This window comes from Schistocerca piceifrons, chromosome 4 (genome assembly GCF_021461385.2).
Source record: "Schistocerca piceifrons isolate TAMUIC-IGC-003096 chromosome 4, iqSchPice1.1, whole genome shotgun sequence".
In the NCBI taxonomy this organism is placed as follows: Eukaryota; Metazoa; Arthropoda; class Insecta; order Orthoptera; family Acrididae; genus Schistocerca; species Schistocerca piceifrons.
Genome location: NC_060141.1, coordinates 83,378,761 through 83,393,718, shown reverse-complemented (window position 1 = coordinate 83,393,718; position 14,958 = coordinate 83,378,761). Strand labels below are relative to the sequence as shown.

The window sequence follows — 14,958 nt, the reverse complement described above, 5'->3', positions numbered from 1 at the left end:
TGTACAATTGAAGGCAGCATATAAATCAGGATACTGAACTTGATGTACAAGATCAAAAAACTGACAAGCTCAAACAAAGGAACAGAAGAGAGGTCTAATGATCTGTTAAGAAAAAGGTGAGTGAGAGCTCAGGAAAACTGGCTAATGGAGTAACAAAGTCAGGCAAATTACACTGTCAGGAGGAAGAAAGCAATCTCTTCTGGTCATGCAACGGTAATGAACAGGACCAGGCTGATAAAAACAGCATCACACAAGTTCAGGAACTCAAAGGTAATACTACAGATCACAGGGCATGACGATGGGGCTACGGATTGAGAGCTCAGTAAGATAACATAACAAAAGCACTGGATAGAAATATCTTTAAACAGAAAATTGTGGACTAAAGGGTACCATTAGTTAAAGTCATGCCAGTCCACCAACGACCAGGGGCAGAAGAATGACGAATGCTCATATCCAGATGATGTAGTGTACCACATACAATATAATCTTTTTTTGCTTTGTTCCACAATGAATGATTCAATAATATACAATGTCGTGGGGGGGGGGGGGGGGGGGAATCTGAAGCATCCAGAAGGGGAAGAGAAACAACTGCAACTTCGCAGGCTGAGAGGATATGTTACGACATTAAAAATAGAGTCAAATTTACAGAGAATTTGGCAGTATGATCCCACTTATCAGTTAAATGTTGCAACCACTCTGGCCTGAATCCATGCACTGACTTGGTTGGGAAGGTTGTCAGAAGACCGTTGTACGCCCTCCTGAGGAAAGGCTGGTCCACAATTGTTGCAACCAGTCCTGGATATCCTGGATGCTGACACTGGGATGGAGCTGACATCTGAGCTGGTCCCAAATGTTCTGTTGTCAACAGATCTGGAGATCTTGCTGACCATGGGAGTACCTCAACGGCATACCGGCAGTATATAAAATGTTGAAAAATGGCACAATGATAGGGTCACATGTGATGCAACATATGAGGACACAGTATTCTGTGACCTACCACTGTGCCATCAGAATTCCCTCAATCACTAACAGCTGTGACCTGAACTCATACCCAATGGCTCCAACATCATGACACTAAACTGCCAATGGTTCATACATGTACGAAGTTACACTGACATTCAATTTTCTCCTGTGTCCTTCACTTTTTTTGTCAGACAGTGTATTTGCTCCTCAGTGTTTGTAAAATAACCCCTTAGGAGAAACACCATATTTTCTTTAGAATAATATCATTTAAAAGAACTGAAAATGTGTACTTACACCTTTTAATTTTGTGACTGCAAAGTCTAAGTCCACCATTAATTTATCAAGCACTAAGTTTACTGTTACTGGAGGAAAAATTAAATGAAAGAAAAGAATAGTAATATACACAAGATTTAATGGTCCACAGTTATAGGGGAAAACCTTAAAGAAACAAGTGTCACTTAAAATGAATTGCTGATACAATGTTCATGGCTCACGTGTATGCAAGTGTTGTCTATTGGTTGCACAAATTTGGCCAAACTGGTTTTTTTTTTTTTTTTTTTTTTTTTTATATATATATATATATATATCACCAATGTGACTAGGATGATTCTGGAAAGTGTTATAATGTTAATAATTATAGTTGTTTCATAACTTAATAAGTATGTAGTTTTTAGAATTATTTGCTCTTTGCTTGCTTACCTAAAAGATGTTGCATGGACCTAAGAATTTGGGGAATACTCACATCCCATACTAGTGTAGACCCAATATTTATAGATTTATTGTATATTTGGCATAGGTATGTATGTTAGTGAATATGAAAAAAATATAATTTATTACTTTCACAAATACTCCAAGATGACAGAAGGTATATTACAGTTTAGCTTCCCATCAAATGCATTGAAACAGTGAACTACTGCTGTGAAAGACATGAGATGACCTATACCTGCAACATGCTTTCACTATGTACATGTCTTTTTTAGCAGTAAGTAATACACACTTGGAGATGAGACATGACACACCAAGATGATAATGTCTGGCTACTTAATGGAATTGTAGTAAATTTGTTCAATAAAACTTTTCTTGTTCACTAATAAAGACTGTTGCTATTACATGACATTCTCATTTCACGTCTGTGTTTGTTCATAAAACAACTGTTTGATAAGAAAGAGTGTGCAGAGACAGGAGGAATGAAATGCTTTTGCCCGGGTTGTATTAAACTTTACTCTTCATATAGTGATCTGATAGCTATTTAGCACCATGTGTCCTGTGAAGGTGAGTGAAGCATATTTTAAAACAAATGAATTATTTTGGACAAAAAATCAAATGAGATCATTATAGAAGAAAATGAGTGCAAAGATACACCCCAAAATAAAATAAACATGTTCCTAACATATACTGCAACTCAGTAATACAAAATGAAAAAAATTTAAATTACTGAGTTATTAACACAATATACATAAAATTGCTGTCAACAGATTAAAATATATACAGATATATGGGGGGGAGGGGGAGAGGGAGGCAGGGGGAGAGGGAGAGAGAGGGGGAGGTGGAGGGGGAGGTGGGGGCGAGAGAGAGAGAGAGAGAGAGAGGGGAGGGGGGAGTGTTCATAATTTATATGCTGTTGTTAATTATTACAAACCTTTCTCAAGAGGCATTGATTTCCTCTATATTTAAATGCGCAATGAACCTGAGTCGCATTTGAAGAGCAGGCCTCAATCTTCGAATAATACACTCTACTTCATTTTTCATTGTGTCACCAACGAACATGTACTTTATATGATACCTGAGCTGTTGCTAAGGAAATAAACTCTATTTGAAATTAATACATAATGATTAAAAGTTTCGCATTCACAATGCATTTAAACGTCATTAACACTGTTTCTTATAGCTACGTAAAATGTAAGTTACAAAAGAAAAGTATGATGAATCTATAGTATGAAACCATTCATACACAAAACTAAAACTGCCACAGACTGGCTGAAGGAGAGTCAGCAAATAGCAAAAGTGTCCACAGCAGAGAGTTATATTTAGAGCTCTTCACAGTTCTTCACTGTGAATGACACTCAAAACGCATTGTTGAATGACAGCACTTTCTAGCTCAATGTGGTCTGTGAAGACTGTAGAAGTATTAGAAAGGGAAGATACTTCTGAATTTGGAAATATATCTGTGGAAGCCACATCTGTGATGCTATCCACTGGATGCTAGAGCTTCTAAGTCGTATAAGAGGCTCTACAGTGTAGATTTCTGCAGTGTACTCAGCATGTAGGAAAGTACGCTGTACTGGTATGCATGGATGACCAAAGTTGATACTATGAGCATGAGACAATAAACAATACAGTGTAATAACCAACAGGAACTAGTTACAGGAAGGAATGTAACACAGAAAAAGCTGGCTGGCAGTGATGTAGTGACAATTAGGGCCTGCATTTTAATGGTAAGTCACATATTTTCCCTCAACTTTAGTATAAATTTTACAACAATGTATGCACAACAAATCCGGGTACTACAGTGTAGAACAATGTATTTTTATTGAGGATATGAAGCCATATTTATAGCTTTTTATAGGTCATATTTTAGACAACTTTTGCCATAAAAGATCATATTTCGGCCAACTTTAGCCAAAAATGCATATATCTCTTAAAGGACACAAGAATAAAAACATGAAATGTTTCAGGTGACATAGTCACAAATAAACACACAAATTATTACAGAGCTTTATGAATCAGGACTATAGACAAACAGCGTAACGCACTGGGCAATTCGCTGACATAAGACATAGTTGCACACGGTTGACAAAACTCTCTCGACACCAAGAGGGCAGCTTCTGACGTAATAAATACCAGACATGCGGTCATACTATTCAATTTAAATACGAACTCAGTCTGGTTCAACATGCCAAAAGTGAAGTGCTCCAACAGCATGGAACTGCAAGGTTATGTTTGTGATTTTGGAGAGAAGTTCTTCAGCACCGATGGGGAAATGTTATTTTGAAAACCATGTGAAGTAAAAATTAATGAAGAAAAGACACTGTAATATGCAACAACACTATAATACCATCAAATACAATAGCTGTAAGTAGAGAAGTGCTGAAAATGACAGCAGACAAATACTGTTATTCGAGCAGACAGGTCCACCTTCAACTTTGTAAGCATTCTTCAAGGACTTATGTGAGATGACGGTGTATTGCAACACCCCATTGGAGAAGCTGAAAATTCCACACTTCAGGCAGTTCTTGGAGAAGTACACAAAACTTACAGTTCCAGTTGAATCATTGAGAAAGAACTGTTTATCTATATGCTATGAGGAGGTGCTCAGCAACATACAAATTAGTGTTGCTGACCAAAAAGTTTGGGTGTTCAGAGATGAAACCACTGATATGGGTAGGTGTTATGTTGCAAATGTAGTTTGTTGTAAAAGTTGACAGGACTGGAGAAATGTTCCTCCTAAAGTGTGACAGAATGTAAGTAAACGGCTCATAAATTGCCGCTTTGTTTGATAGCTCTATGAAGCTACTGTGGCTCAATGGCATGAACAGAGATTATGTTTTGCTGCTTGTTACTGACGGCGCTTCATACATGGCTAAAGCAGCCAAGGGGCTTCAGATTATTTACCTTAGTATGGTGTGTATAACGCATTACACAGAGTTGCAAAAGAGATGCAACCAAATTACCCTAATGTGGACAAATTAATTTCATGTGGCGAGAACATCCACGTGAAAGCTCCTCCACTATGAGTGCATAATTTCATGGAACAAGCACCTTCACTGCCCCTTTGCCCCTCCTTCAGCCTGTTTTTATACAATGGCTTTTCTTAGTTTAATGATGCTGAGTATTATTTCACCAACTACACCAAAAGAAAGATAATCTTTTGTGAGTTTCATAGCAATGAATCAAGTACTATCAAAATTGTGAAAGAATACTGGCAATATAACCAAACAACGCAAAGGGAACTGTAAGAAATGACCTTCCCTTCCCACTTGTAACACTTATTGCCCCACAATGGCAACTGGCTGTTGTAGGTAAATAACCAGCAAAAGCTTAACATCAATATATTAAAGAAACTAAAATAAGCAGCGTGACAATGGGCAACACTTGGCACAAAGGACACGATAATCGAATTCTGGAATCTTCAAACATTATATCAAGCTGAGGAACTATCACAACTCAGAGCAGTAGCAGAGAGATATAGACTCAACATCCTGTGAATAAGAGAAGTGAAATGGAATTAATTTGGAGAAATGAATACCTTGAGTGGACTTACATTTCTGTATTCTGGAAAGCCAAATACTGATGAACCACACATGGAAAGGGTGTGACTACTCCTAAATAAAAGTCTAAAGCACAGCTTGATAACTTGGAAGCCAGTGTTTTCAAGAATTCCCACGGCAAGATTCAAGGGGAGAGCGGAACCCATCTCTGAAGTGTAGTGTTACGTACCAAGTGAAGAAGCTAGTGAACAGTATGATGGCACTTTCTATGTGTAACACCAGAAAACAGTCTAGAATACCAGCAGGAAAGCTATTTTAATTATGATGGGTGATTTTGATGCAAAGATGGATGCAGTAAATCTTGGAATGAAGCAACTGATGGGGTGACATGGAGTGGGCTGGTGAATAGTAATGGAGAGCTTTTGGTGGATTTCTGTGCCAACAATGATCTAATCATTAATGGCACAGTCTTCCCTCATAAAGAATGTCATAAAATATCAAGGGTATCTAAAAATCTTCACACCCAGAACCAAACTGACCATATAGCTTTCAGTAAAAAGTGGAGAAAATCCCTCACAAGTGAGAAGCCGAAGGGGAGCAGACATAGATAATGACCACCATCTTATGGCTGCACATGTTTGCATCAAGAAAGCCGCTAAAAAAATGTTTCCACTCAAAAAGAGAAATTTGATGTTGGCAAGTTGAAAAATGAAAGTAGCAGCCAAAATTTCACACTAGAACTGAGATACTGGTTTGAGGACTTTCAAACATATGAAGGGGGCATTAATGAACACTGGGAGAAGAAGAATATAGCCTTTGTAAAGCCAGAGCTGAAAAAATTGTTGGCTTCTGGAACCCAAGACGAAAGGAATAGATGTCACAAAGAATTTGGAATTGTGTTGAGCAATGAAGAGAAGTAGAATTAAAACTGAACATTAGCAAGACATGGCTCCACAAGATGAAACTACAGGAGGAATATAAAGCTGAAGACATGGAGATGAAAAAGTGTGTTAAGGCTGATTGCAGGAAGACCCTCACTGAAAAGAAAGTCACCCGCAATCAACCTGTAAGGAGCAAACAATGATATCTCATTACCAACAATGATGCAACAAAGAGAACCCAAAGACGAAGGTGATCCTGAGATGGTAGAAAATATGATTACCTCAGAGTCATCTTTAACAGAAGAGATCGAGACAGCAATTCAAGCAGCTAAAGAATGGACAGGCCCCAGAAGCAAATAACATTGCACCAGCACTTCTGGCCACTGACCCAGACACAACCACTGATCTTCTTCACCCTCTCTTGATAAACATCTGGAACTTGGAGAGCATGTCAAAGGAGTGGTGAGAAGGACTCCTTGTTAAATTGCCATAACTGGAGGGAAATCACCTTCCTTTTGATTCCAAGCCAAGTGATGGTGCGAATAATCCTTGATAAAATCAAGACGCACATTGAACTGCAGATAAGAAAGGAGCAAGCTGGTTTAAGAAGTAACTGTCCTTGCATAGATCAAATAAACTTAAGAGTCATTATAGAACAATCAAATGAATTCATCACTAGTCCTCACATCTTCTGTAGACTCTAATAAGGCCTTGGACTCAATAAAAATGAGTCATATGTGGACATCTTTGAAAAATTATGTGATACCAGAGACGACAGTAAAAGTTATCGGGAGACTTACAATAACTGCACATGCCAAGTCATCCACATGGGTTAAGTTATTTTATTTCCAATTATCTTTTTACAAGTGTTATATAAAGTGATGAAAGTGCTGGAGGAGGAGAAGCGATTGATACTACGGGAATTGACTGCGTGATCAGAAGATCTTTTTTTGCCAAAACTTGCCTCCTATCAAAGTATCATGCTGACATGGGAGGAAAGCTGCAGGACCTTGAACATGAAGCTAAGATTGACGGGCTGAAAATGGATGCCGCCAAGACGAAGATTATGAAAATCAATACAAGAGACACGAGAAAGCTAAGAGTCAATAATGAGGATACTGAAATGGTAAACAAGCTCACATACCTGGAGAGAGTAGTTACTGAATATGAAGGAGCATCTGCAGATGTCAGAGCAAGAATCCGAAAGGCAAATGGGGGCTTCATCCAGCTGCATCCATTATGGAGGGACACAGAGATTTCTGTAACAACTAAACTTCAAATATTTAGAACAAGTGTGAAAACAGTGCTGCTATATAGTTGTGAACTTCATCACCAAGAGTTTGTAAGTCTTTCTCAGGAGATGTCTTTGGAAAACTCTTAAAATCTTTTGACCAAATGCGCTATCAAACAAAGACCTGTGGAATCAAACAAGAGAAGAATCTATCGCCATTCAAATCAAGAGGAGAAAGTTGAGCTGCCTCAAAAAGGCCAGGATGCTGTAGAGAGACAATGTTTCTTCTGGAACCCGCAGGGTGAAAGGAACCGAGGAAGACCAAGGATATTATGGAGGCAGAGTGTGCAGGAATAGGACTAGGAGGAGGAGAAAATATTTGCAGAATTGAAGACTCTTCCTTGAAATACAGTGTGCTGGCAGAGCTCTATCGAAGCTCTAAGCTCATCATAAAAGCAACATAAAATAAATCAAGTAAGTCACTTACACTTTCTGCCATCATTATTATAAAATTTGTAATCTATCAGAGAGCTTAACTTAAGGTAAAAAATAAACCTTGAAGCTTCGTTTTTTTAAAGTGTGTATTGCCCTTTAAGATATCTCAAACATGCCAGTAACCTTTTAAATAATGGCATAAATGGCTGGTTTTCTGGACCGAAAATTTTTCTAAGTGGCTGGACCTAGACTTAATACTATAACCCTCTAACCACATGTGATTTTCCAATTTTTCATACAAAATCATGGAGCGTTTTTATTCAGAAAAAAAATTATCTACAAATTTATAAAACTTTTGATTAGTGTGCTTGAGCACCCAACAACACACAAACTACAAGAATTCCAGATATACAATAGTTGTAACTTAAAAGCACAAATAAACCATTCAAAAAAAGCAAAAATCAGAAGCTTCTGATCACTTGTTAGGTACATGAATCCAATGACCATATCAAGAAAAAGGATACAGAAGGTCACAGATAGGATCCATATACTGCAGAGTTGGTGAATTCCTGTCCACTTGTTCCAATAATTCATAGAGCTCAAGCGTAAGGTCCAACACACAACGTGGACGATCTGTGTTCAGTCTTTGTAGAAATGGGCCCACCAGATGGCACAAAAAGAGCAACTGTGCTTCACTTTGGACAAGTGGCCGTATCTGCTCTTTCACAAACCTGAAAAAGGGAACAGATACTGACAAATAAACACAAGTACTTTCAGTTTTGTGTTCTGCATTTCAAGCAACATTCATTTAGCAGGAACATACTTGTTAGCGGATTATGCACGGTGTATCATAATTAATGGTATAATGTATACAGTTGAAAATATATACGATACTAGAAGCAAGCAATCTCAGTACACATGGGCTCTAAAATTTGTACCTTAAGAGCTATGAGCACTTCTTCAAGTGAAACAAATTTCTTCTACTGCAAGCTCTCAGCTTTCCAAACTTTGAGAAGTGGTAGTACGGACCAAAACAAGAAAAAAAGTCCAGTAAACATGAGCTCTAAAGTGCATACCTTGAGAGTTATGAACACTTCTTCATCTCCACTACTGTGAAACACATCTCTTCTACTGGAGAAGTGCTCATAGCTCTTAAACTACGCACTTTAGATCCCACGTTTATGGATAATTTTTTCTTGTTTTAGTCCACACTGCCTCCTCCCAAAATATGGAAAACAAAGAGTTTTTAGTATGAGAGATTTGTTTCACAGTAATGAAGATGGAAAAGTGCTCATAGCTGCTTCAGTATGCATTTTTGAGTCCTTGTTTACCGATTTTTTTTGTTTCTAATGCCGTGTACTTTCAACTGTATGCATTAACATTGTTAATTATGTTACATCTAGTATACATTGTGATAAATAAATGTGAAAAGTTAAAATTGGGCTAGACTGATGGATCCCAGTTTTTTCTAGCACTTTAGCCATAACTTCTACTGGAGAACATCCTTTTGAACATCCTTTTACTTCATGCCCACCTGCAAATTAAAGGCTTCTCTGTTCAACAAGTAGTGATCTAACCTCATATACAAATTTATTCTCTATTCTGGATTTTCCACCCTCATAAATATGAAAGAACAGTGAAAAAATTCCTCAAAAAGCACCTGGGGTTAACATCATCTATTAAATCCAAAACATATCACACATAGTACACACTAACACAAAACTTGTGGTATTAATTACACTGTACAAGAGTACAAAAGAAGAAAGTATACCATGACGTACACTTATAAGCCTAAACATTATGAGCATCTACTTATTAATCTATTGGTTCACCTCTGGAATGCAGTTCTGCAGTGATCCTGCATGGCACAGATTCAACAAGTCCTTGATAGGTTTATGTCTATGCACTGGTCCATAAATTATGGGCTAATGATTTGTGAGTGCCAAGCTACATGGTGACACACACAACTGCAGAAAAAAGATACGCATCCCTAAGTCACCTTATTAACAAATGAGACTCGCAACCAGAAGTTTTATTATATAATAAGCAAAGAGTAAAATAGAATAACATGCAGAGTATAAATGTACAGATATTGGTGTCGGGTTTTATTTTTATTTTGCATGTGGTGAGCCGTATTGACAGACAGCGTACGTCTTCAGCATGGGATGGTGGTCAGAGCGATTTCATGAGAGGAAGTAACTGAATGGGAGCGACTTCATGAGAGGAAAAACCTGACTGGGTGTGGAAATTCCATAAACTGCCATCCTGGTCTTTAAATGTGGTGGAGTTGCAAAGAATGATTTTATTGACAATGGACACATGTTGTATGTGATGAAATCGAACTTTGAACATTATTACTGTTTACTGGTATACTGAATGATGGTCGTTGTCATAAAATGTGGTTAATGATGAAAAAAATAAACAATTTTTTACCTCAACAGTACTATGGAGAGTTATTTGCAAAAGTGGAGTTCAAAAATATCAATTCTGGACTTTAAAGTAATTATCACAGATTTTGAGAAGTCTGAGAGAACATCGGTCACACAAATGTAAAGCAGACAACACAACATTAGAAGAAATAGTTATAAAGCAACTGGTGCCCAGCAACATCTGAGATGTGTTCCTTTAGATTCAGATCAGGTGAATTTGGTGGCCATGATATCAATGTGAGTTCACTATCATGCTCCTCAAACCACCATAACATGATTCTGGTCTTGTGATACAGACTGACCCTATAGTAGAAGATAGTCCCCAACAGCCCATGTCTGGGTTGGGGTACAGGTTTTGAGCAACCATTCACCTAGATGGTAGCGCATCCAGACACAAAAATCAACCAGGCGACATGTTTCCATCGATCCACAATCCAATCTCAATGGTTCTATGCCTGATGCAGTTGTAATTGACAGCATTGTTAGGTCAACATGGTAACATGTGGGGGGTCATCTGCTGTGGACCCCACCTTCAACAAGTGCATTAAACAGTGTGTTCCAAAATATCTGGGCCTTTAACAGCATTGTACTCTGCTTTACAGTGTGGGTAAGATTCATTCCGTGGTGAGACACAGACGTCCATTACCACCTACTCATGGTTTCATCGTACTTCAACCATTTTCCTAAGATATTAACAACAAAAGCACACAAACAGTTGATCAGCTTTGCTGTTTCTATGGTGCTCACTGCCAGGTGCCAGACCACAGCAATCTACCCTTTGTCAAAGCCATTTATGTCAGTATATTTCCCCAGTTGTGACCCATACTGACACAGGAATGATTCCCCATTTGTCTCTACTTCATTTATATACTTCATTTACCATATTACATGCCTCAATGCCTCCAGGTGGTATTCAGTCTAGTGATGGGCAGTGGTAATAATGTTTTGGCTCATCAGTGGATGTACACTAATTAATATGCAAAGTGAGAAACATATCCATGCACCAATTCCTCTATTTATTCCACATATACCACACCTCACAGATGCTACAGTTCCCAGCAACAGGAAATATAATACACTATCAATTGTACAAATGTCTATCACAATTCAGAATAATATATAAATATACTGAGTAAATATTCAGCTGCTAAGATCTGCAAGACTAAATTACAAGCAATTAATAAAAAAGAGTAGAACATTCATCAAGAGTGGTAATACAATTAGTTCTAGAAAATCAGAAGTTCTAATGAAAAATTTTGAACAAATAAACAAAAGGATTTTCACCATCCAATTTCGCAATAAATGCAATAAAAATTCAAGACAGCTAATTACAATGTAGTTTCATGACCACTAATAATGCTTATGCACATAAAAACTGAAATATTATGGTAGAAACAAAATCACAAAGTTCAGATTCACAACAGCTGACTACAGAAACCTAGTGAAATGCAGATTAACTGCTAGACCGTGTGGGAAGGTTTTGTAAAATCATTGTAAAAACTGTGATACAATTTGACACAAAATGCAGAACTCAACACAAACTTCTGAGTAAATGTATGGTAAATCATACGTCAGAGCAAGGTGTCAACTCATATCTTTTTTCATTTCCTCTTTTTTCATTTCCTGGAACCTGTAATGTCAGATAACGAAAAAAAAAAAAAAAAAAAACCTTTATGCAATCAAGAGAGAATTATTCACAACAGTCCTTCGTCCTTCGGTGTTCATAGAAATAAATGTTTGGTTCTGTACATTAGTATAGGTTGTTATTTCATTGAATTAGTCACTGAAACTGCCTGCCTTAAAATCAGATATTTCTTTATATTTTTTTCCACATATTGATGACACCTTTATGGTGGGAACACAAGATAAATTTCTACTGCCCATCGAGGTCATTAATGAGGAGATAAAATTTAGCATAGGGATTGAAAATGAAATGTGTGGATGCAGGTTGGGCATACATTAGGAAAAATTAGTGGTCATGGATTAAAACCAGGTGACCAAAGTGTTATGCAGAATACCAGTAAATGGCTTCAGGAATGCTCTTAATAAAAGGACGTTATCAAGACCAAAACAACTGAGGTGACTGACGGGAGAGATAAGCAATGTACAGAATCCCAAACCGACCACAGTTTGCCACAACTGCATCTATCAAGCTGAAACCTGACTGGTGATGCTCTGACTCAACTACAGCTTTTCCCTAACATTAAGTGCACGATCAGTCTTGGAACAATGCCAGTTTCTAACGAAACCTATAAATCGACGACACAGCTGCTAATCAACTTTTCTGTTGAATACCATCACACTTCTTCAATTAACTTCACTTAATTAGAATCCTCACTAGCTTATATTAGTAGAATCTTTGCCACATATGCAATCTACATTTTATCATATGTAACATGACACCCTTACACAATACTGCTGTTTAAATAAACTGTAACATTAATCTATAGCTGCAGAAACAAGTGTACAAACACATGCATTTTTTAAAATTACTTACTGTGGAACAGTTGTAATCTGACCAACACCAGCATGGTGCCACATTGAATGTGCCAGTGCAAGAGTGTATGAAAATTTGTTTTCTAGGAGAGCATCATGGGTAGCAACAAATTTAAAAATCTGGAATGGAGAGCTGCGATATGTCCAATGTGCCAACTGTGGGCAACTTATCACTTGCACCAGGCGTTCATGCAGAACGCACCAGTATGAATCGGGAAGTGCAGCCATGATGAGACCGATAGAGTTGATCCACAAATGAATTTGGCTTGGGGGAATCACTGTATAGCTGAAATTGTGAAGGAAAATAGCATAATTATTAAATGACAAAACAGAAAAGAATAACAATGTGTCCACTTTATGTCTGCTCACCCTTTGGCAACAACATCCAGAAGGTTGTTTCCCACCATTGTAGGAGTAACAGGGACAGCCATTAGTTCTACACAAGTGACATAGAGAGCATGTGCTGCTGGATTTGGAAATTCATTAAATCTCCAATCTGTTGATGGAAACTGTGATTTTCCTGACATTGCTACATTAGAATTAAGGATCATTACACTATGACAACAAGAATTTTGTTTCACTTCTCAAAATACTAATTACAATGAATACATCCACAATTGCCATACAGTCAAGAAAATTATTTTAATTCAATATCAATGATATGGCATTATTTTGTATGCATTTTATTCCAAGCATTACATTTTTCAATGCAAAGATAGTATCTGAATAGCAAACTTTAGATTAGAACCATTTCAATAAAGCAAAAAATTTCCACACTGAGAGAAACTGTTCACGTCTTCTACTTCTTAGAAACACTAATCACACTGTTTTAAACAAATATGGATCAATGGCAATATACTCAGATTTATCCAAGGAATGTTTCAACATCTTCTATATATTAGTACAAAAATATAGTCAGAGCAATGGTATTTGGATTCATCATCTTCTATCTATTAGTAAAAAAATATGGTCAGAGTAATGGTATTGGTATGCATGCAACAGCATGTGCCACCTAATATGTTTCAACATCTTCTATATATTAGTACAAAAAAACAGTCCGAGCAATGGTATTTGGATTCATCATCTTCTACCTATTAGTACAAAAATATGGTCAGAGTAATGGTATTGGTATGCATGCAACAGCATGTGCCACCTAATGTCACAAAATGCCGCATATAAAATTGCAATTTTCTGAGGCTCAAATTCTATTGGTGATAGAAAAGTAAGGTCAAATGTTTTGGATGGCCCTTGGGCTATGGACCATTTGTACACCCCACAGAAGGATCGTCTCACACTAACTGTCCCACCATACAGGGTCAAAGTAAGAATATTACACACTTCCTCCAGCTTAGGCATACAGAGCAAATCGGTCAGTTCTTTCTGCATTATATATGGTTTATGGTGCACCTTAAAGGGCTTATGAAGGCAGCATCATTTAGTTCATGGGCGGTTCCTGTAAAAACCCGAGAAACATGCTTTTTACGTACCAACACTGAGGCGCAGATTCCAAGATGACTATACACAACAAATGACTGAAATTTTCACAATGTACTCCAATGATCCAGATCTCGAACAACCTGGAAAATTTTCTTGAATCTTTATCTTTTTCCAAAATACAGAGGTTGAAAGTTATCGTGGAATTGGGTTACTCTGATAAAAGCTTTATAATTTTTAAAAAGAAGAATTACTTCATTTCTGAATGCAACTGTACAATATTGTTTTTTGCAGGTTGAAAGTTATCGTGGAATTGGGTTACTCTGATAAAAGCTTTATAACTTTTAAAAAGAAGAATTACTTCATTTCTGAATGCAACTGTACAATATTGTTTTTTGCATTGGCAGTACTGAATGTCACTCTTCATCACTGCCCAAGTGCTGCACATACAAACGGATCAATAACAGAGATTTTCATACAAATCTGCGAGTACTGCTTTTAACTTTTCACAGACCTAAATAACTTTAAGGGTACCAGATTGGATATGAAAGATGCTAGAAAAAATGATAGTTTATGTTGCTATGTGTTTAATTATCTCAAGAAAGAAATCTTGCCTTTATTATAACCTCAAGAAGCTCATATGACCTTGTGTGTGGCTTCTGAAAAATTTAACATACCCTATTATATGGTATTCAGTAAGCACAGTGTAAAAAAAAAAAAAAAAAAAAAAAAAAAAAAAAAAAAAAAAAAAAAAAAGGAGGAGGTGAGTGCTCAGCCAGTATTTTCCAAAAAAGAAGAGAAATCAATATTGAAAGCTTGTGCCAAATGTTCTGAATAGGGATATCCACTTACAATCTCGAATTTGCACATATTTGCTACAA

General features: G+C 37.1%; 1 protein-coding gene across 1 annotated transcript in view; it reads right to left on the bottom strand.

Moving 5' to 3' along the window:
* The window catches only part of LOC124794734 (mediator of RNA polymerase II transcription subunit 23), a 212,273-nt gene that overhangs the window by 28,088 nt on the left and 169,227 nt on the right, over positions 1–14,958 (bottom strand). Inside the window, exons 19-22 of the mRNA XM_047258334.1 lie at positions 13,013–13,172; positions 12,645–12,929; positions 8,243–8,449; positions 2,603–2,746 (exon numbers count right to left, since the gene is read on the bottom strand). Coding sequence (XP_047114290.1) covers positions 2,608–2,746; positions 8,243–8,449; positions 12,645–12,929; positions 13,013–13,172 — 791 coding nt within the window. The 3' untranslated portion in view covers positions 2,603–2,607. The remainder of the gene's footprint in view (positions 1–2,602; positions 2,747–8,242; positions 8,450–12,644; positions 12,930–13,012; positions 13,173–14,958) is intronic.